The sequence below is a fragment of the Saimiri boliviensis genome, chromosome 14, assembly GCF_048565385.1.
Source record: "Saimiri boliviensis isolate mSaiBol1 chromosome 14, mSaiBol1.pri, whole genome shotgun sequence".
NCBI classification, from domain to species: Eukaryota; Metazoa; Chordata; class Mammalia; order Primates; family Cebidae; genus Saimiri; species Saimiri boliviensis.
Genome location: NC_133462.1, coordinates 54436725 through 54459285, shown reverse-complemented (window position 1 = coordinate 54459285; position 22561 = coordinate 54436725). Strand labels below are relative to the sequence as shown.

General features: G+C 33.9%; 1 protein-coding gene across 3 annotated transcripts in view; it reads left to right on the top strand.

Annotated features, from left to right (window-relative positions):
- The window catches only part of NEK7 (NIMA related kinase 7), a 177854-nt gene that overhangs the window by 147826 nt on the left and 7467 nt on the right, over positions 1–22561 (top strand). For all 3 annotated transcript variants that reach the window (XM_074385080.1, XM_039466547.2, XM_074385081.1), the window contains 2 exons: positions 6604–6698; positions 10774–10887. In XM_074385080.1, coding sequence (XP_074241181.1) covers positions 6604–6698; positions 10774–10887 — 209 coding nt within the window. The remainder of the gene's footprint in view (positions 1–6603; positions 6699–10773; positions 10888–22561) is intronic.

Sequence of the window (22561 nt, the reverse complement as noted above, 5' to 3'; positions counted from 1 at the left end):
TTGAACCATACACATTTTTCTCTTAACCCCCTCAGTCCTTAGTAATTCGTGGTGTGAGGTAAGTCCGTACCACATTGAATTGAGCGTTTCACTCTCCCACGCAATACATGAATCATTAACACCTTTGTGTTTATTTTTGTTTGCTGCCCTAACACATACCAAAAACTTAGTGGCTTAATACAACAGAAATGTATTATTTTTCAGTTCTCTTGGTCGGAAGTTGGGTGTGACTCTAACCAGGCTAACATCAAGGTATCTGTAGAATTGGCAGGACTTCTGGAGGTTCAGTCCGTTTCTCGTCTATTCAGGTTTTTGGCAGAATTCAGTCTCTTGGTGTCGTAGGGCTGAGGTCCTTGCCTCCTCACCGGCGCTCAGCTGAGGGCCGTTCCCGGCTTCTAGAGGCTGCCCTCATTCCTTGGCTCCTGGCTTCCTTCTTCCCTTTTGAAAGTTAGCGATGGTGGAGAGAATCCCTCTCACACTTTGAAACTCCCTTGCCCCTTCTGTTACACTGCTACTGATGATCTGGGGTAGTCTTCCTATGATAAAGCCCCCAGCCTTTATGGCTGCAAAGTCTCTTGCCACTACCATGACATAAACAGGTGTAACCCAATAGGCGAAGATCATGGAGGCAAAATTTCTGCCTGTGACGCCATTTTAATAGACACAACAGCTGGGGAGATACTCATATCTTCCTCTAAAGCCTGATTAGGTGAAATTGTTTAAGAGCTAGAGGTTCCAAAGTTAGAGGAAGTTTACATTTGCTGAAAATAAATGTATTTTTTTTTGAAGAGATATTTTGATGTTAAATTTTCACATTTTTATTATAGGTTTTTATAGGTACTTTATTGCATTATAATTTACATTTTACTTTTCAAGGGAGAAAATACCACACTTGATTTAATATAAATTTATAAACAAATCATTTTCTTTCATTGTTAGCTTATAGGCAATTTTAAAAAAAAATTATTAGCAGAGTTTTTGTATTCCTCAAGGGACCTCTCACCTTAACTAACAATCCTGCTTCTCAGAGGCTTACTCTGCCGTGGACTTGAATATAGGAGGGGCTAAAAAGTAATTTTAACAAAACTTAATTAGGATAATTAATCTGTTAAAAAATCTAAACACGTTATTTGCTCCAAAGGTGCCTATAAGTAATTAATGATAGCTATCTGCTATTCAGGAAAATCTGTTTACACCAAAATTATATTTATTAATATATACAATGAAGGGTTTCACATCTGACTGCTTGTTCTAGTGAAAGGAGAAAAACAAATGAAAACACTTAAATTAATAACATATTGATACGACATTTTAATTACTTTTATAATGTCTTCTAGAAAAAATAAGTTTTCTCTTTACGTGTTTGTGTATGAATTTACTTGTATGTGCTTGTTGTACATCCTAAAAATGAGATAGATTTTTACTTAAAGGAAAAAAGCTAACTAAAACTCTGATATTGATCCTTGTGCTAAGCAAATATTTGAAATCCCTTGGGAGGAAATTATGTTCTTGTTTTTGTTTTTCTTGTAGGATTGCTTGAACTCCTGTTTACCTTTTGCAGTGAGACAAATGGTTCTTTGATTTTGTGATATTGCCAGCAGAGTAAATGCATGGCCATCATTCAAGCTAGATATCAGAATTTTCACACTAGAGTCTCTTGAGTGTACAATTCGTGTTCCCCACACTATTTCCAAGTGTGATATATCCTCTGATTTCAACTTAGAAAATTAGTGTTCTTGAACCAGGCATTAAAACAGTTTCATTTTTGGTGCCAGGTGCCACCTGTGGTCACATGCTTGTTTTTCCCACACCTTTCCTAGCACCTCTCGATAGATCTTTCTTTGGTTTATACCCCTTCGTTGTTCAGGGTGGTTTAGAGCTGTAAAGACAGCATATGTTCAGTGAGTACTATAGGCTGCTTTTACTGATTTATTTTTAACTTTCAGTCCCTTCTTGACTTAAGTATTTGCTCTGGTACAAAGCTGTTATCTAATTTTAAACTGTGCACGTTTAACCTCCCAGTTACCATAACAAGTATTTGTGTAAATCAGTGTAGCTGCAGAGTAGCATAATTTTCGTATGTGGCCCATTGAACCCAGACCCTTATTCCTGGTTTTTCATATGTACATGCTGTGACTTTAGAAGATTTCTCTGCTTCTTAATTTGCAAAGTTACAGATTTTTTTTGAGTTGTATTTCACAGTGGTCAGTTTTAATGAAATAACCATCCACTTAAATGCAAGAGACAAGAACTATCTGGGTTTGAAGTCCGGGTCTACAGGCTTACTACTTTTATGATTTTTGGCAAGTTATCCAACCTACTTCTCAATGCCTTCTCTTTAAAGCAGTGTGATAGTTGAAAAATCTCATAATACTACCTTATAATAGTCCCTGTTGCACTGGACTGTGAGCTCCTCAAGATCAAGGATTTGTCCTGTTTACTTCTGTCACCTCCGGACATAGAACTGTGTGTGCCATGCAGCAGGGCATGTTAAACTTTTGTTAAATTCAGCAAGATAATACATAGAATGAATTTAATACAGGGCCTGGAGCACAGTGACAATAACAATAAAATATGCTTAGGTGTTTTTTTTTTCAGCATTATTAAAGCTCTTAAATATTATTGGTTGCACTTCAAAGATGACAAATTTTATTTTATAAATGTCTTTTGCAGAAGAAATATTGATCTCCTACTCGGCCATTCTATATTGACCTCAGATAATACTACTTACAATGAAATAAATTTGTCCTCTCTCTATTCTGTCTGCCAACATAATTTCTGGGCTGACTCGTGAGTACGAAGGAAAGAATGGAAATCAAGTCCTGTTCCCTGAAGGGGTGGGTGGGTGTGTGTGTGTGTGTGTTTATATCAAACTGAGGTGTAAGATGACTTGTCTCCTTTTAATTTTCCCAGCAAGGATGTTCAAAGCTTTCTTTTCTGTAGTTTGCTCTAATTCTAAGTAAAAGAAACTATATTTCTAAACTCAGTTCATTTATTTGTACTCTCTGACTTAAAACACTCTCACTCAGCTGTCCTTAGTAATAGTTTTAAAAGGACTATTGTTTTTTTCCATTTTATTTTCCAGATGGATTTTTGTAGAATTTCTATGAGTGCTTCAGAATTTTAAAGCAAAAGGGACCTCAGAGATCAGCTCATCTTTCTCATCACTTCATCTTACAGATGAGGAAAGGAATTAAAAAGAGAAGTTAAACTAGTTAGTGGCAAATGTAAGATGTGAAAGAGATTTGTCTTTCACTGGTTTTGTGCTGCCTCCCTTGTTTAAAAAACACATTAAAAAAAAAAAAAGTTCAAAACTAACCACATATGAGGATACTTCAGTCATTCTGTTTTCTTTTTTCATCCAAATCTTTGCAGAGATTACAGTGCTAAAATGTTAGCTAAAGTATTGAAACAATTCTATATGTATCCTGTTCTGATGAAAATTACTAATTTAGTTATATCTTCCATAATGGCACCATTTGAGCAGAACTTGGTTCTCTGAAACATATTGCAGAACTTCTGTTTTATTCAGGATGAAGATTAGAATATATTTATTGTTTATGGAGTATATACCATATAACACTTTTCTCATATAGCTAAAATAAGTCAATGTAATGAAAGGGATTTTTACATATGGATGTCTGCCTTAGCATATTTTAATGTATTTTTAATATTGAATAAAGAAAGGTCAGCCTTTATTGTCAGCTTCTGTTTTTTATAATGTTATCATCCATTTCCTACTTTTATTCATGTCAGAAGGTTAAAGTGGCGTAAGTATCTGCTATTGCAAAATGTATTCTCACTTTACCTACAATCATAAATTACAATGAAAGATCAGTGGAATTACCTGTGCTGTAGTAAGCCTCTCAGTACATTGGACAGTAATTCGCATGATCATTTTAATGTCTAGTCATACCACTCCATAACTGTCTTTTCTTGTACAGCTGTTAGAAGTCACAACATTCTTGACGCAACAGTAATCATAGACACAGCTGTCATGAATCTCTGAAAAGGGTTTTTTGAAATAATTCTATCTTCATTCATTTTGAAGTATTGAAAACATATCACTGCATTTAAATTTACTGCAAATTTTCGTGAGTACTTAAAACTTTTAGGCTTCTCTGCTAGAGAGGTTAGAATGAATCAGTTTACGTGATGGGGCTGAGCCTCTTGGCTCACTGTCAGCGTAAGAACCCCTGTCCAGAATGGAGGGGCCGATGAGGGAGCATGTTTGGAAACAGTAGAACCTCCCTCTTAGGCCTGTGTTCCACAGTCAGTCATGAATTTATACAATTAATAATTACAGTGCAGAGTACAAACTTACTGTCTTATATAATGACTCTTGGAAATTTGTTGATCAAAGAGATGAGTAGCATCCTTAGCTTTACATTTAAATGTATATACTAACGAATATATTACAGTTTAAATACTGAAATAAAACATGCTTATTTAATATAAAGAGGCTTGCTATTTATAATACTAAGTATCAGTATCTAAATTTAAAGTAGCAGTGTTAACTGTGTAACTTTCTACAGTGACCTCCAGCAGCTCACTGAAAAAGGATTTTTGTACATGAACGTTTTTTACATTTTAAGTTTAGCTTCGTCGAATTCCTAATCATTCTTTTCCTCTGCTCCCTTCAGTTGGGTCGTCTGTGAGTTCAGTTTGTGTTGCAGCTAAGGTGTTAGGCTGGGGCTAATCTCTGTAAAATGCCAGCATTTGTTCTTCTTTTTCCTTATCATCAATCTTTCACACTCATATCAAACCCCTAATGTATCAGCAGGTTTCCCAGAGCTACTGGTTAAAATTACCTTTGCTTTTGGTAAACCCTGAACCTTCAAGCCTCCGTGTTTTCAGTTGCCCCCCTGTGGATTCTGTGAAGCCTCTCTCTGCACATTCCTCACTGCCAGTGACTTGCTTTATGTCCTGAAACCAGGAGGAGAGCCCGTTTATTATTCCAGCTATACCTACCTTCTTTCCTTAAATGGAGAGAATGTGTAAATATTTCCAATAATTGGTGTCACTTAGGCAAACTACAGGTGAAAGTGGTTAGAACTCCCAAAGCAAGATAGCTTGTGTTGATTTTACACTGTAATAATACAGATATTTTAAACCTAGTCGTTTTCCAAAGTTCTTTGCTTTTCTGATACTATAGAAATTGGCATATTTACCTGTTTGTCTTGAAAGCAAATGTGCTGGAGTTAAATAATTTATATCTTCAAGTTTGTCTCATTAATTTTCATACATCAATAGTTTATATTTTATTTAAGTTTCATATCCTTCTGTTTGCCTACTCTTTTTATATGTATATACTTTTCTTCATCACTTTGTAAATGCTTTTCTCTCATCCAGTCTGACTAGGGCTGTTCCTTACTAGTAAAAATGGATTCTGATGCAGGTGGGGTATCATGGGTCATGGTGCATTCTGTTTTCACCTTTTTCTTACTATAGTTTCCACACACAATTATTAGGTTACAACTTTATTCTTTTGGAAAACTGACTCCTGCCTTTGAGTATAGTGCTTTGATTATTGGTGTGAATTTTTTTGTTGCTTCTGATTACAGACCCCTGTTCAGTATTGTTAGTCTTATTAAGGTTTATAGTAAACACCTGGGAAATTCTTGAAAATTAATAGAAAAAGGAGAATACCCTTTTCTCTTGAGTAACAACATATTTTTAGTAACCCTTCCCTCAGGAAAATAAGACTCTAAATGTTCTGAAACTTTGATTTTTCTATTTGGCAAAAAGCCTTAGACTAATGGTGATGCAGCCATCTAAGTTTGAAATTAAAGATAGTCACTTTGAAAGTCACTTAAATATTTTTATACTTCAAAATATAATATATAGGCCTTTGTTTATTTTCAAGTGTTTAATAAATAGCATTTTCTAAAACAGTCACACACACAAAAAAGTATTAGCACATCAAAGCAAACAAACAACAAAAATTATCTTGAGTGTCTTGTCTCTGAAAAGGTCTCAGTAGTAACAATAACTCAAGACGTTTTTCCAGAGATGCCAGTGCCCTTTCACATTTGTTATTATGTAACCCTTTGATGTATAAAAGACTGTGGCGTTCTTTCTAAAGTGGAAGTGAGGCACCAAGTGTTACGTCATTTGTAAAGAGCCACACTGTGTTGTACAGGTTATTTCTGTGAAAGTTAGCAAATATGAGTGATTTATGCATACTCTATTAAATTGTTATATAATGCTATTTATTTTTAAATAAATTATCTTAATTATTTGGGATATGCAATCCATATTTTTTTAAAAAAAAAATAAAGCCAATGTAAATCATTTAATTAGGTATTCTTGTCAGAATTACTTTTTTCCCCTTAGTTATGCTGTCTTAAATTTTTCTTGGATTGATCAAAAGGTAACAAAAGTTTAACCCACCACATTGTTTAGTACAGATGTTAATGTACTATTTAAAGATCAGGGAGTAAAGAAGTAATTAAAAACTTTTTAATATGCTCAAAAAACAATTTTCTGATCCTAATGCATTAATTTGGTGATGCTTTTAAATTCGAAATTTTGTATGTAATTTCTTACCACAGCCGCGTCTTTATTTTTATACACCTCTTATTTGGTTTGTTTTTTTTGCAGTTGGTACACCTTATTACATGTCTCCAGAGAGAATACATGAAAATGGATACAACTTCAAATCTGACATCTGGTCTCTTGGCTGTCTACTATATGAGGTAGGTAATGTTGATAAATTCTGAATAGTGATGCAGTTTTACTTACTGTATTTCCTCTTTCGTTATAGTATGTACTTATTTTTTTCTGAATGTTTAAGAATCAGCTTTTTAATTATAAGAAGAATTATTCGTTGGGTTAATAACTTTGTATAATGGAATTTAATAACTACACATTCCTATATATCTAATATTTTTAGATTGTGTTCTTTTGATGAGAAGTTTATTTTTAAAACATTAACTTTTATGTTTATATAATTTTTTTTTTTTATATCTTGCATTTGTAAAAATAACACATTTGAACATCTGTAAATCTTGATCCATGAATTACAGAAAAGGTATAATGGATTGAATTTAATACATATGAAAGTATAGTAAATATCTTTATCAAAATTGTATTTCACTTTTACACAGGTGTAATTTAGCCTTAAGGATAGTATGCAAACGTAGTTCTTCTAGGTTATCAGTTTAGTTTCCATGAGTAACAATTTGTATTGGTAAAGCTCAGTGAAATCCTCTCTCTTTTGTTCCCACTGGTGATCATTTATCAAAGGAAGATGGAATCATGTAGGTAGGTCCTCTAGAAATGTTGGACTGTAAAAATTTGGATGGATAGAAGAAAGGATATTAGCAACACATTTTACATCTATGTTATAGAGCAATGGTAGGTATAATAGTATGTCAAGCTAGTGACTTCCATAATTTTGTTTTAATTGAATGATAATTTTCCTAGGAATATAGGCTTCAAATATAGGCTTTGAGTCAAAGCTGTTAATTAAAAATTAGTCTATATCTAAGTAGGTTTTAATAAAGTGAGGAAATATACATGGAAGCATTTTCATATCCTTGTGTAGAAATCATTTTCGTATCTCTGTGTACATAAGAGAAGTCTAAAGAGGATGGATAGATGCCAGGGCATTTCTTACTATTGTATTTTGTGTCTCTTGTCCTCCTACTTAAATGAAATATATGGTGAAGTCATCTCTTTTCATTGTGCCACCGTTACTTGGAAGTAGAGCATTAGGAGGTGTTGTTTGACTTTTTAAGAATGCATGTCATGTTCTTTTATTATTTTGATTGCAGATTCAAATTTCGTTGAGAAACCGGAAATTAATTATTTTGTCCTTCTTACCAAAGTGATTAACAACTACTTAAAATGAAAAGATTTTTAAATACTGTTAAATAAACTCATACTTTGGATTATTTTTATTGTGAAGAATTATGAGTCATGTAACAAAACATGTTTTTATGTGTGCACATGAGATTACAAGAGATTATGCTCACTGTGTTCTGTTTTGTTAATAATTTGTTACAATGCTAAAAAGAACTGGTTTGCTTATATTATTACTATAATGTTTAAAAGTTAGTCACTCTGTACATTTAAAATATTTTATATCTGTTAACCTTAGATTCCTTTAGACCATAGTCTAATATTATCAAAGGAGCATTTTCTCTTTAAATCCCTAAAAGTAAGCAGCAAATAGGTTTCCAATAACTAGATTAAATTTAGCAATAAAAAAGAAAAAGTTCTGTTGAGATAATAAGTGGTTTTTGAGAGGAAGTTTGCATAATTCTTTTAGGTCTAGCAGACTCATGTCAAAACTGAAATAATTTATCACATTTTGAATTTGCCTTTGAGAGACAGTGTCCCATTTTTATGTGAACGTAAAATGCCATGGAAATAAAAATTACGTCTTTGGACAGTCCTACATCCATGAGTTATGTGTATTGTGGATGATTTTGAGTTAAGTATCTATCATGCTAACATGAGTTTTCCTACCAATGCATTTTCTTGATTTCTCCATGCCAGTCTTATAGAAGAACTAGAATGTTTCTAAAGATTTAGTGTAACTTTATGTTCTATCTCTTTTCAGTCATGTTTCAATGTAATGTTAATAGAAATACCTAACGATTTGGCTTTAAAAAAAATTGGTCATAACGTCACACAGATATTTGATATTGTATCCCACTAAAAAGTTACTATTAACAATGAAGAGGTAGGAAGCCTTTTTTGAAAATGTAGTTTAAACTCAGAAAATTAGACTTTCAAATATTCCTGAAACCTCAAAAAAAAAAAAAAAAAAAAAACTAGCAGTACAATTTTAATTGATATGCAACAAAGTAGACTTTACTAATTAAAATCAAGATGCTGTGCTTTTGCTACACGGACCTTTACATGGAAAAGTAGGTTTTACACATTTCCTTTATTGTTCAGCGCAGCAATTGCATCCTTACAGGGTTGTAGGTTGGTGGCTTACAGTTCAAAAAAAAAGAGAGCTGCCACCAGCCCCGAAGACAGACAGTGGGCTTTCGTCCCTCCGACACCCCCAGAATACTAATCAGGAAAGTCAGACCCTGGAGGTCAGGGAGTAAGTCAATCATTCTAGCGATCGTCTCAGTGTGGAGGATCAAATTAGCCTGAAAAATTCAGCTGCTGGGAGGAGAGGGCGAGCAGCTGTCAGGGGCGGCATCGAGATGCACTAATGAACCAGATGAATAGTGCAAAAGCTTGAAAATAAAAACAGGACAGTTGACATTTTTCATCTGTCAAAGCAGGAGATGCATGAAAATATACTATTCCTGTTTAACTCCTTAGGGGACGTGGAGATTTTTTTAACACTCTGCAGTACTGAGAAAAAGGATTGTAATGAATGCCTAGCATATGATAATGAATGTATGTACATTTACCTAAGGTTCTGCAAACACAGAGAGACTATAGTTTATATATGCAGTGTATCTTTAAGGTACCATTTATCATAAAGTGTCCTTGCATTTAAAACAAAAATTATTATTATTGCAGTTCTTTTGGAAATTTCCTCTCAGAGCGTTTTATATGATTAGGGGGCATTCAAATTGTTTGTAATTTTTTTCTCTTCATTTGAAACAACTCTTCATAAGGTACTGCTATATAGGTGTGTGCACGTTTTATGTAAAGCATAGGCGAGATAAAAATTTGTTGAGCTACTTTCCAGTTTTGATTTCCAAACCCATCCCCTTCTCATCAAGGTTCTGAAGGAGTTAAAGCTCTGTCTGGAGCACAGAAGACAGATGAGAGCCATTTTCAGCTTGTCCTGTCCCCACTGACGCTCACTGAGTAGCACAGCATGGACCAGCGTGTTTCACACACACTCTGCCTGTCTGGGGAATGTACACATTGTCCTTCCAAAATCAAACTTATTAGCACATGTAGAAAAGGGTGACTGACTTTGGGGCAGGCTGGCACTCCGTGTTGTATTCTTGCTGCTGCGGTTCAAAGATTTAGAAGGTTCTGAACAGGATGCGAACATTTTAAATTGAATTTTTAGTTTGTAACCCTGCTTACCACAGTACTCACTTGCGCTTTAAATGTCAAGTTAGAACCTTGTCTTAAAATAACATTTAAATTCAATAATGTCTTTTTTAAAGTTGCTCATCCTTCGAGTCCTGTTTTTCTGCATAAAAATCTCATTTGGAAGCCTTGAATTACAGCTATGATTCGTGGAGCTTTTGAACATATTTAATGTTTTTGAGACATTGTCAAAAGAAAAGAGTTCTAATTGATTGTAAACTATTTGGGGATCAGTTAATATATTTAAATGGAAAACACTTTGTTTTCTTCTCAGAATAACCTTTATTCAGAAACTAATATACAAGAGAAAATGCTCTCCACCTCTTCCCTATGCTGATTTCAATTCAGTTTTAACTTCAGTTTCATGTTTGTTTCATACGGGTGAGCTGTACGGTGTAATGGCGATTTTGTCGTGAGATATACCAGTTGTTTTTATGTCATTACAGGTACAAAGAGTTTTAAAATTATGTGTTATTTTCTTAATGTTTTATGTTGATTTGTATGTGAAGAAATATGCTAACTATTTCTCTATTTTAGGGAATTTTAAATGTTGAAAAAAAAACTCAAAAGTTGCAGTAAGATTTTTAACTCTTAACGAATATCCCTAGAAAGGGATATTCATAAAAATCAAAATGCCCAAATAACTTTATTTGAAGTATTTGTAATTATTGTCTACCCCAGTATAATATACTTGATGAAATCACCTTTTAAATTACCATGTAACTATATTTCATTGGGGACATTTTACAGATGGCTGCATTACAGAGTCCTTTCTATGGGGACAAAATGAATTTATACTCGCTGTGTAAGAAGATAGAACAGTGTGACTACCCACCTCTTCCTTCAGATCACTATTCAGAAGAAGTAAGTCTTTTCCAGTCCACATGTTTGTCCATTGTTCATTTTGCTAACATTTTTATTTTATTAAGAAATTTTACTTTATCCGGAAATGCAAATGAATGGCATAGGTGGCTGAACTGGCACTTCCTATTCTGTTTTCATTCACTTGGAGACTTGCTGTCCAAAGAGTTGACCGCCATTCATAATGTGTAGTGGAACACACCCCAGCGTGTGGTGTAAAACTGGCCACTTTCTGGGTGAGATAAGAATAGTAGCTGACTCTACAGGGCAGAATTAATGCTCATACCTAGGCTCTAGTTCATCATCATGTTCGATGGCCCCTCTTGACAGGGATAACTCCATATTTTCACAGTCCCAGACCCACACACAGTTGTAACTTGGTATTTTGGGAGAACTTTCCATTTATCCATGTTTTCCAAAACTCAAAACATGCATCTCTTAACTACGTTATCTCTGAACCTTATTCTTTAAGCGTTACCTTCCCTCCTTTGACAATACCTTTCCTATCATCACCTCACTGCTGTACTCAGATTCCGCTAGGGAAATGTTTTGAGGTTATCATCATAGACATGTTTAAAAAGTGTGTTAGCTGTGGCTGAAAATCTTAGAAGGCTACCTTAGTAAGATCTGAGTCTGAATGCTTGCTTTAGTAACCCACTGAAATGAGTTGTTTCGGCTCTACCCAGTGTCCATTCTTTCCCTGAACAAAACATCTCCCATTTTAGCTTAATACATCATGATTTTACCAATAGTTAAGGAGGAGGTATGCAGAATAGTAGTATCTCAGGTCAGCTAAAATGTTTCATATAAGCTCTTTATGGAATACTCATCAGGGACCTACCCAGAGAAAATAGTGTCTTGAGTTAGGACATCCCACCTTCTCATGAGCAACAGATTTTTTGACCCAGCAAAATGGAAAGGAGAAAAGGAAAAATATAAAACAATTATAATGTTCACTTACTAGGTAATCATGTCAGTCTTTCTATTGTGAAATGAATTACATTGGGTCTTAGTATTATGTAAGGAAATTTGAGTTCATGTAACTTGAATAATGAATATCTCTAAAGAATTTTCACCACATGTAAAGCATTTGTGTTCCTAGAATATAATAGGCACTTTTTCTTCTGGTAGTTTTGATACTGATAATCAGTGATGCCTGTTTTTTGCTCCATAGCATTTGTATTCAGGTAATTAGAATAAACTCTTACACAGCAGTGATGATAATTTAAAAGTATTATCTTTATTTGATGTTAATACTATTATGTTAGCCATTTTTAATTACTATTTTGGGTATAGACTATAAATACGGCATTTCACAAAACCAACTTCAGAACTGTAGGCCTGGAAATACAGTAGGGTGTGAACAATAATGCAAAATGATAGCAAGAATGTCAGGGGCCTTTCTTTGTTGTGTCATTCATGCTGTCTTCTTTTTTCCATGAAGCGCATGAATATTTCACATATCTGCATCCTCATCCCCTATTCTTCTTGACTAATTTTCAGACTGTCTGCATTTGCATTTCACATGGTAGCTGATTAGGAGATGCCGAGTGCAGCAGCGAAGCCTCAGCAGGCGGTTACCATGGTGACCTTCAGCAGGATTTTAATGATGCTACCACTAGTGGTTCGTTGAAGTCGGCCTGCCTGCAGGGCTACTTCACTGCAGCTAAGTGTGAAGTTGGATATGCGGATCCTCAGCCAAGGGGCAAATTTCAAAGACTGGCCCAGATAGAAGGTCTTAGAGTTGGGAAAGGAAAATAGATTCCACTTTTTACTTCACTCTATATAGTTTCCAGTTTCGAAAAGAGCTATAAAGCAAATCACATTATATGGTGTACTTTCCAAAAAAGTGTGATTCCTCATATTGGTAAAATTTGTTGTCATTCCCTGATAAAATAGAAAGCTGTAGTTTGTAGGTAAATGTGGAAAATAATTCTTACTAAGGAAATGAATATAAAAATATGCAGACCGTATAACAATGTTACTTTAATCTGTTTAGTTATGTAGAAAAGTTCTCAAAATAAGAGCTTTGAAATGCAGATGTGCTAATAAATATTTTCTCTCCTTAAGTAGCAACTCAAATTTCTTTGTAAAATAATTATTCAGAGTTCACAGTAGCCAAAAATCCCAAATTTGGAAGTATAATAATGTCTTAAATATTTTTGATAATTTAGATCTTTTAAAAATTCAAATTACCATTTAATTTGTTAGTATGGCAAAATACAGGAACCAATAAGAAGTGAAGTACAGAGTTTTTCAACAGTGAATTTTTAATGAAAAGTCAGTTTATTTTGTTAATTTTATAGGTAAAATGGTAACAGACTGTGTAACTATTTGAAAACTAAAAAATTTTAAGCAAATCAGTTTACCAAATATGTATTTGCACGCTTACCAAATTTGCTTAGCTACTGCCAAATTTTTAAAGCCACTGCCCAAACAACATTTTAAGGGAACATTTTGTGAGAGTACTAGCTATACCTGCCAATCAGCCTCAGTTGATAGGAATTCTAAGGAACCCTACACAAATTATTTCTAGACATAGTCATTCTATTTAGAAGAACTCAGAGTTTCAAAGTTTGGATTTTTAAAAAAAATTTCCTGTCTTATATTCTAAAACATGTATAACAGGTAAGCATTAAAACAAAAAATGAGAAGTAGTTTTAGAAAAATAAGCCTGTATGTCAAATCTTTTCTTTTGAATTATGCTGGACTTAGTGTGTACAAATGATTGGGGTTCCAGATTGAAGTATTTCATCTACACATGAATGATATTAGGGAATCTATATTTTGTGGCTTACTTAAATATTTTTCTTTCTGATTTCTTTTGGTGTTTTGTATTCCTTTTTCTAGTAATGAACTCATTCATGTATTAATGGGCAGTTACTATATTTAAGCAAGGGTCCTGGGTTGAAAAGATAGTTATCTATCCTTGAATATCTCTTAGTTTAAGTGAAACTTGGTATTTTGGTGACAGTGCTGCAAACATTTACTGATATATAAGGAATTGTGACTCAAAAGCCTCATAAACGGACCTGGGCTCATCTCTCAAGGATCATTGATCATCAGATATTCTTTTCTTATTTTTCTAACTCTGTCGGTGCAAGTTTTGCTAGAAGTTCCATGAATTTCCATGCTTTTATAGATGATGTTTCCTCTTTCTGAAATACCTCTTTCCCTGTTCTTTACCAAACTCATTCTTTTCGTTTCAAATGTAGCTTGTACATAAAGTTTTCCTGTGTGGTTTTGCCTGACCTTCTTTCTTCTCTCCCAATTGCCTTCTCCCTTGGCAGTTACACCATGTTGTAGTAGCTTCCTTGCACGGATGCCTCCCCTGCAGGCTGTCAAGCTCCTGCCCTTGAGGATCAGTAACTCTGCTGCTTATCTGTATATCTCTAGGGCCTGGGGCCGACACATTTTTAAAGGCTTAGTAATCGATTGATTGATTGATTGAGGGAGTGAGGGTGGGAATCTGAGTTAAAGGAATACATTTTTTAAAAGAATAGATGAACCAATAAATGAGAATTGAATGAGCGAGATAAACTTCTCTGAAGAACTCTCTCTAGAGTAAGGCAGAAAATTACTCACAAGATAGGCCAGAGGATGCGATAGTTCTCTTTTATTGATATTACTTCCTATTTTACATAAGCATCATTATCTCTGTAATGCCAGTGTGCATTTACTGGGAAATAAGGTAAATAGACTGTTTTCCTTCAATTTCAGTATTTAATTTCTTTGAGAGACATTGGAGTAGTGATCAAAATTAATGTATTTGTTCACTAGCTTATCTTATGAATTCTAAGTAAAAGATCATAAATAGCTATATTGTTAATTATTTAAAAATTTAACTGATACTGTAAAAATGTCAGCATTAATATCAAACAAAATATATACTTTGTTTCATTCAGTTCTTTTTGTTATTAAAAATTTCTAGTTTGAATACAGAAGGCGTAAGAAAAGTGGACACAGTGGTGCCTCGATAGTTGCTTTTAACAGATTTCATGTTACGTTTGAGGAGATGGCTTTGGAAGAAAGTTCAGTATGTTGAGTACAGGGTTTACAGGTAAAAGTTTAAGAAATGGAAATGAGAAAGAAGGATAAAGTGTGCCCTTGGTTCAAGAAAATTGGGTAGAAATAAATTGAAGACTAAAGACAATGCTTTGAATGAAAAAAATTTAAGCGCCTCTCAAACATTGGAAAGATGGTTAAAACGTTTTTAATAAAGTAGACTGTTATTACAACAACACTTGCTGATCTGAACTGCTTGCTATGGCAGATGTTTATTTAGTCGTAATTTTAAATGTATTATAAGAAAGACTATTGAAGGATACAGTATTTCAATATTTGTGGTTATTGCGATTATATTCTGATTATATTTTCAAAAACTTAACTAGTTTAGTTAGTCTCATTAACACTTTGTATAGGTTAAGAAACCAGCAAAATGTGATTTTGGAATCAGAATTTTTAATCCAGTGATTAGTTTTCACATTACATAATGTCTCTTTTGTTTTACATTAAATTTGTGTTCATTGTATGACGTTATACCTTCAGCCCACAGATAGAAAACTTTGTTATTTTAAAAAAATCAAGTAATGAGACTACTCAAAAAAATTATACCATGAAGTATCAACCTGAAAGGTCACATTCAATCAAAGAAGTAATAGAGTAATGAATGAACCATAAATGTTCACCTCATAAATGCTAATGAATATATTTTGGTTTTACCTTGTTTCTGTTATGTTTGTCTTCCTCTTTCAGGTAGACAGTGTCCCTCTCCTTTTTTTTTTTTTTTTTTTTTTTTTTTTAAATTAGAGAAACGGAGGCAGGAGGGGAGGGTTCTTTCTGGCCTCTCCTGAAATAGTTTTAGCAGTGCAGCCTGATAATATCTTTCCTGCTGCTTCACTCAAATGTTTATGAATTGCTGACATCATCTCCACTGCTGTTGAAACAAGAGAGGTCTTGATTTTCTGGTGTATTTAAAAACAACACAGGGATTAAAAAGTTAAGATTTTTTCTATGGTTGATTTTATATGAATAACAAAATAAATTTTGAATGGAAATAAACTGATTTCAGATATTTATAGGTTATTGGAGAATATAATATGTTTATGTGGCTTTGAATAAAATTATAATACTGAATTTTTTTCACCTTTTGAAATCACATTTTCTTTAATCCAGTTGTTAATTTCCCTGTTAAAGAAGGGCACTTGCATCATTCCCATTTTACAGATGAGTAAGTAGAGACCTGGACAATGTTTAGAGCAAATACTGGACATCACAGTGGTACCTGTGTGGCATGGCATCCCCATTTGTGTTATAAGAACGCAGAGCCCAAAGTAAATTCTCAGGTGTTTTATGAATATTTCGTGATTTCTACTCTTAGACTTACTAATTCTTTATTTTTCTCCTCTCTGTTCTTAACCCTTTCACTCACCATGCTGAACTGGAATCTCCTTCTCTAGAGGCATAGCAGGTTAGAGGGCAGAGTCACAATGAGGCATTTCCTTAGAACACTCTTCTGACTCATGAAAACTTAGGGACAATGTAACATTGAAAGGAAAGTACAAGGAAACCTCAGAAGGGTAGGAGTTACTGCTACCTATTTGAGTATGAAAGAGCAAACATGTATCTCAAGATAGCAAATATGTTGATCCGTAATATATTGAACAAGAAAAGTTTGGTTTGTCATAATTTTACTAATACTTTATTTTCAAATGGCTACTATTAAGGAAAGGAAAACACTAAATGAAAGCTTTAAAAATTATAACTGGGCTTCAAAAAGAATATTTATAAATAATTTTTGTTTATTTTTAATTTAGAATATGTTTAAAGAAGATTTTTAAGGGAGTTAAGTCAGTAACAAAAACTATGACCTTTGCTTTGGTTCACAAAAGAACTGCTTTATGTAAATAGAAAAAAAGATGAAAGTATCAGGTAGAGATTATTTTTACATTTTTGAAGTTAAGTTTATAAAACTTCTTTATTCATTTGAGCAGTCCAAATATTTTTAGTTTGCAATTGCTAGACTTACAAATTTTAATAGGTCTATGTAAGTTTTCTGGAGTTGTTACTGTAAATTAACCAAAGTTGTTAAAATGGTGTTAGAGGATTTTTTTTCCAATACATTGTCCCAAAATTATTTTAAAGAAGGACATTATTTTATATGGCACAATGTCTGAAGAAACTGAAAGAAACAAAGAAACAAAAACTGAAGAAACAAAATTCTGAACAAACATTTCTGCAGTCTCTGCAGCCATGTAATCAAATCCTGAGATAAGAGTATTTTACTTTAAAATGTAGATATATATGTAATAAAAATCAGTAATATATAATTGTGCCATTATTTATTAAAATTAGCAGTGTTGTCTCAAACACTGTTAATAACATTTGATTTTCTTTCCTAGAAATTGTTTCAGTAAATTTAATAGTCTCATCACTTACAACATAACATCAGTTGGCCACCTTGCTGATTGTTGCCATATAAGATTAGACCTTTAAGCTTTGAATCTTCTATTTTTGTTTAAAATACATAGTTAAGCAAGCCCTTTGTTCACCTGTGCTTCTGAAGTGACATTGGGGACTTGCTCCTTGAAGACGTGAATCCAAAACGGTGTCCTATATTTCACATGTCCTATGGGATCCTGTAAAAATCATGTAACTTTCTGTAAGACTTTCACAGTTTTCAAGACACTGAATGATCTTCAGCTGTGAAATATAGACATGACATTACCTTATATCTGTGTAAGATTACCTTCTTTTTCGTTTCCCTCTACCCCCAAGTCAATCACTAGTGACACTTTGGTGTACCAGTCAGATACGCCTAATCATTTTATATAAATATCTAAAGCTCCAAAATACAGTGTACTTTAATGTATTAGACCCACTTTGGGGTGCTAAAATGTGTCCTTGGGTAGATAGAAATTGGGTATATCTGGGAGGCTGACATAACATAATTGGTCTCAGAGGGATTAAGAGGGGGGTGAAAAAGAAACAGTACCAATAGCACTAGTCTTTATTATTCTGTTGAGAATTGTGTTAGTGACCTAAAGCTATAATGCACAAAGAGCCCTATTGTTATTACCTGTACGTGACTGAACTTGATCTGTAATTGGGTTATCACCCTGACAACAATGACTGTTAACACTGTCTTCTTTTTAACATTTCTGGTATCTATTTGCTTTGATATCTCTTTAGAACTATATAGATCACAATATATTTGTATTTTCTCTACTTTATTGACAACATTCATTTCCTTATAGCTAATGACCTCATAATCCCTTAGAAATGTTATAGAGAATCCATTTTATTTTTACTTTATGAACTTCGTTTCATTTAAGTGTTTCTCTGTCGCTTTTAAAATGTTTGAGAAGCGTCTAAATTAAACAGTTTTCTCTGATTTTGTAAAGGCTTTTGTATATTCAGACCTTTACTTTGCCTTATTTTAAACATATTGTATAAAACAATTTTTTATAAAAGCAACAAGGTAGACTTTTTTTTTTTTTACAAACAAGTAGAAAGTAATGCAAACTAAGTTTTCTGAGATAACATAAACCATGAAATGCTTGCTTACTTGTATTTATTCTTATCAGCGTTGCAATATCTAATGATATCGGAATTATTTCTACAATTTAAAGCAATAAATGGAAAGCTAACTCCCTCAGTCAAGCACACATTTTTTTGAGCAAGTGGTTGACTAATATTACTAGAAAATGGAACCTGACATGAAGAAATGTGTATCAAATTCTTAATAATATTATCTAATCACATTTTCCTAGAACATGGGTTAATAATGTAGTACTTAAAATCATTCACAGTATTGGATAAATATTAAAAGTTTTTTAAATTACTTTATTCCTTTCAGAAGTTTACTGAAACTATTTTAAAAATGTAAACAAACACTGAGGGAAATCACTAGAATCATTATCTCATTTTGATTATTTGATACCTGAAAAAGAGAAAAAACTTAGAGGCATTTCTTATGTTCATCAGGTTACTATATAAATTTATAATCTGGAATAAAGAAATTGTTCTATGATAAAAATCAAGTTTATTTTATTTGGAGGGAGTTTACTGCCATTTTCATGAGTCAGGTTAGAAATAACATTAAAAATATCCATCTTGTCATAATAATTGAATATTTTGGTGTCATCTAAGTATATCTCTCACAGATAAAGTAGGCTATATCTTACTGGGAATTCTGCAGAACTCTAGAGAAAATTTTTTGGTTTGTTTTTTGATCACAATTGGCCTATGAAATGTGAAGGCAGATCCATTAATTTTAGAAAGCAGAGGAACTGGTGTTAGAGTTAGCATTCTTTTGAAAATCAGATAGCCTAGCAATCTATCTTGACTGTGTGGAAGCTCACCCCACCTTTGTGCAGAGGTGGCCGTGAGGGACCCTGCAGATCAAGTTAGAATTTTCTCTGGCAGTATAATATAGTACTGTATTTAAAAGCCTGGGCGCTGGAGCTAGACTGCTTCATTTCAAATCCAGGCTTTGCCCCTTGTGCCGTGGTGGCCTTAGGAATGTTACTACTCTTTAAAATTGTATATACCAGTAGTGTCCACCCCATAGAGTTTTTATGAAGATTGAGTAAATTAAATCATGTAAAATGCATAGAATGGTTCATAAATATTAAATACTACCTTTTAGGAGATAGTTTTTCTTTAGCACTGGAACTAGCATTTATTTGAAATCCCAGAGATATCTCAGAGAGCATAAAGAGATATCTTTTGATCTGAAAATGTTCAGGGGACTGTATTTTCAGTTCTCCATTGGAGTCTTAGAAAAAGTAATCATTCAGTGGAATATCCAAGTCTAAGTAATATAACCTGAGATACGTTCACTAGCTGCAAAAAGTGCACCCCTGCGTAACCGTGAGTCAACCTATTATGTATAGTTATTTAACAACATAAAAATGGATTTTCTTCTCTAATGGATGAATTTTAAACCCTAGCTCTTAATACAATACCCGGTTTATAATATACACAGGTGGCCATTTTATCCTGCTATTCATGATGGCAGGGCCACAAATAACTCTACTACCTTAAAGTGATACTATAATTTTATATTCATTAGAAGAAGGAGATGTGACCTTGTCTGTAATTGCTATTTAGTCTTACAAGACTATTCATGGATCCATATGAATTAACATTTTTAAACCAAATTATTAACATTAAAGGCATAAAATTTTACTTGTGATTTTTTTTTTCCCCCTTGTTATACCAAAACATTTTTGCAACTGATTTTTCCCACACTAGAGTACCAGGCCTGTTTAAGTATATCTTTAGAACAACCAATAGTTATCTCACAAATACCAAGGAAAATTACATGAAATTAAGAATTCAGCCTATATAAATCTCCTGTTATGTAATTAACAATCCACTTTTCTTCAAAAAAGATTTGAGATAATTTACAGCAACAGACATGACTTATCTGTAGTTAAAATGGATATGTAAGTAAAATTCCAAGCCAGGGATGGACGGAATGGAAATGTATGCCTGTTATGACCAACAGAGTTCCTGTGGTTGAGGTTCTCACTTGCTTATTGCTTCCTTCATCTCATGGCACAAAGGGAAACACAGTAAGCAAATTAGTTGCTACTTATAAGGGGGAAATATACTATTAATAGTTCCGCACAAAAGAGAAAGTTGTCTCCTACTGAATTATGGTGGAAATATCTTATATGAATATCTGTGAGTAATGTACCAAGCAGTGTCTTCAACATCAATTTTATAGCAAATGCCTAAGTGATGTTTGATGAAATCCAAAAGCGTGTATAAAAGCACCATTTTGGAAAGGTGATTTGTCAGCAGGATAAACAAATGTGCCCCCAAGATGCGGCCTTCTGGTGGTCTAACTGAAGGGTAGAACTTAGATTATCCAAAATTGTAAAGATGACTTTATTCATTACAGAGTCTTCCCTAAATTTTAATTCCTAATACAAAGTTGATAGAACCCACTACGTGGCATACTGTTTAAGGTTATATACTCTGACAAGAACGTGGATTCTATTCTCTTGATTTGCTTAGAGGAAAATAAACAGCATGTCAGGTGGACACCCTGAATGAAATTTGAGCCGTCTTACTGCTGTGTTCACTAAATAACAGAACAATCTCTGAGTGGAATAAACTACCCATGTTACTTTATGCATTCTATGATGACCTGTTAGTATCTAGTCACTCCTGTGTCCTGATTGGAATTCAGGTGATACCTTAAATCAAGTGTTATCACTTTATCATGGAAATGATTTGAAATTAGTGTTACTACTAATCACCATGTATAAATAGCTGTATTAAGCGTCATGAGAGATTCAAACCAAAAGACCAAGTAGGTAAAAGTAAACAAGCTGTCAACAGTGGCAAGTGGTAAAAGACCTGCATGAAAAAAAATCAAATGACCTGAGTTACAACTCAAGTCCCACCATTAATTTTTTAATTCATCCTCGGATTTTTCATCTGTAAAACGAGACTGTTTTGGGAGATTACAGTGCTTTAAATAGAGCTGTTAAAAATAAAATTATATGGAAGAGTTCATAGAATGATAAGTTCTACATCGCCCAGGCTGGAGGCTCACTGCAACTTCCACCTCCTGGGTTCAAGCAATTCTCCTGTCTCAGCCTCCTGAGTAGCTGGGATTATAGGCGGGTGCCACCACGCCTGGCTGATTTTTGCATTTTTAGTAGAGATGGGGTTTCACCATGTTAGCCAGGCTGGTCTTGAAACCCTGACCTCATGATCTGCCCACCTCGGCCTCCCAAAGTGCTGGGATTACAGGCATGAGCCACCATCCCTAGCCTGGAATATTTTTATAATCCAGAACGATACCTGCCATTAAGCAAGGCTAAATCAACATGTGAGTATTTAAGAGAACCATATAACTAAAAATTACTGTTTAATATAGATTAACAACTTTTTACTTGAACTGTCTCCTTTATCTTCATCATCTAGATATGTAGAGTCACAAAACACATTTAATGTATGCAATTCAGTTATCTTGATATGAATGCGGAATTAAACCCAAAATTCAGGAATTCCTATTTCTACCGAAATCTCAATGTGTCAGTATCTCAAATGCGATATCTTAAAAAAACTCAAATGTCCATCTTGCCCTCTCAAGGCCACACCTCCTGTGAGTTACCACTTCTGTTACCCCACTTCAGATACCCTGGTGAATACTGCTGATGAACGCTATTTCTTGCCTGAAATCTTAGAGGAACTTAATGAGCATTCTGCCGGCATCATTCTCTTTTTAAAAGCCTGTCTTAGCACCAAGAAAATATGTGCTGAAGCCCAACACTAATGATCTCTCCCTCTTGCCTTAAATACTGATTTCCCATTGTCTATATCAATAGCTTTTAAACCCCTGAAGCCTTTCTTTTCTTTGGCCTCAGCTTATCATTTCATCCCTGTGGCTCCGCAGTCATACAGCGGTACCTGCCATTGCTTTCACGCACATCATACTTTTCGTTGGCCGAGAATCATCGTTCGTTCTGTTATCTCTGCTTAGAATTCTCTCTACCCCTTTTCTATATTAAGATTATGTTTTTGCTTCAGACCTCAGCTCAGATACCACCTTCAAAAAACCTTTTCTTTTTTCCTCAGCCAGAAGTTACCCATTCATCATTCTTTCATTCATTCCACAAGCCAGTGAGTACTTACCATTCATCCAGTATCCACC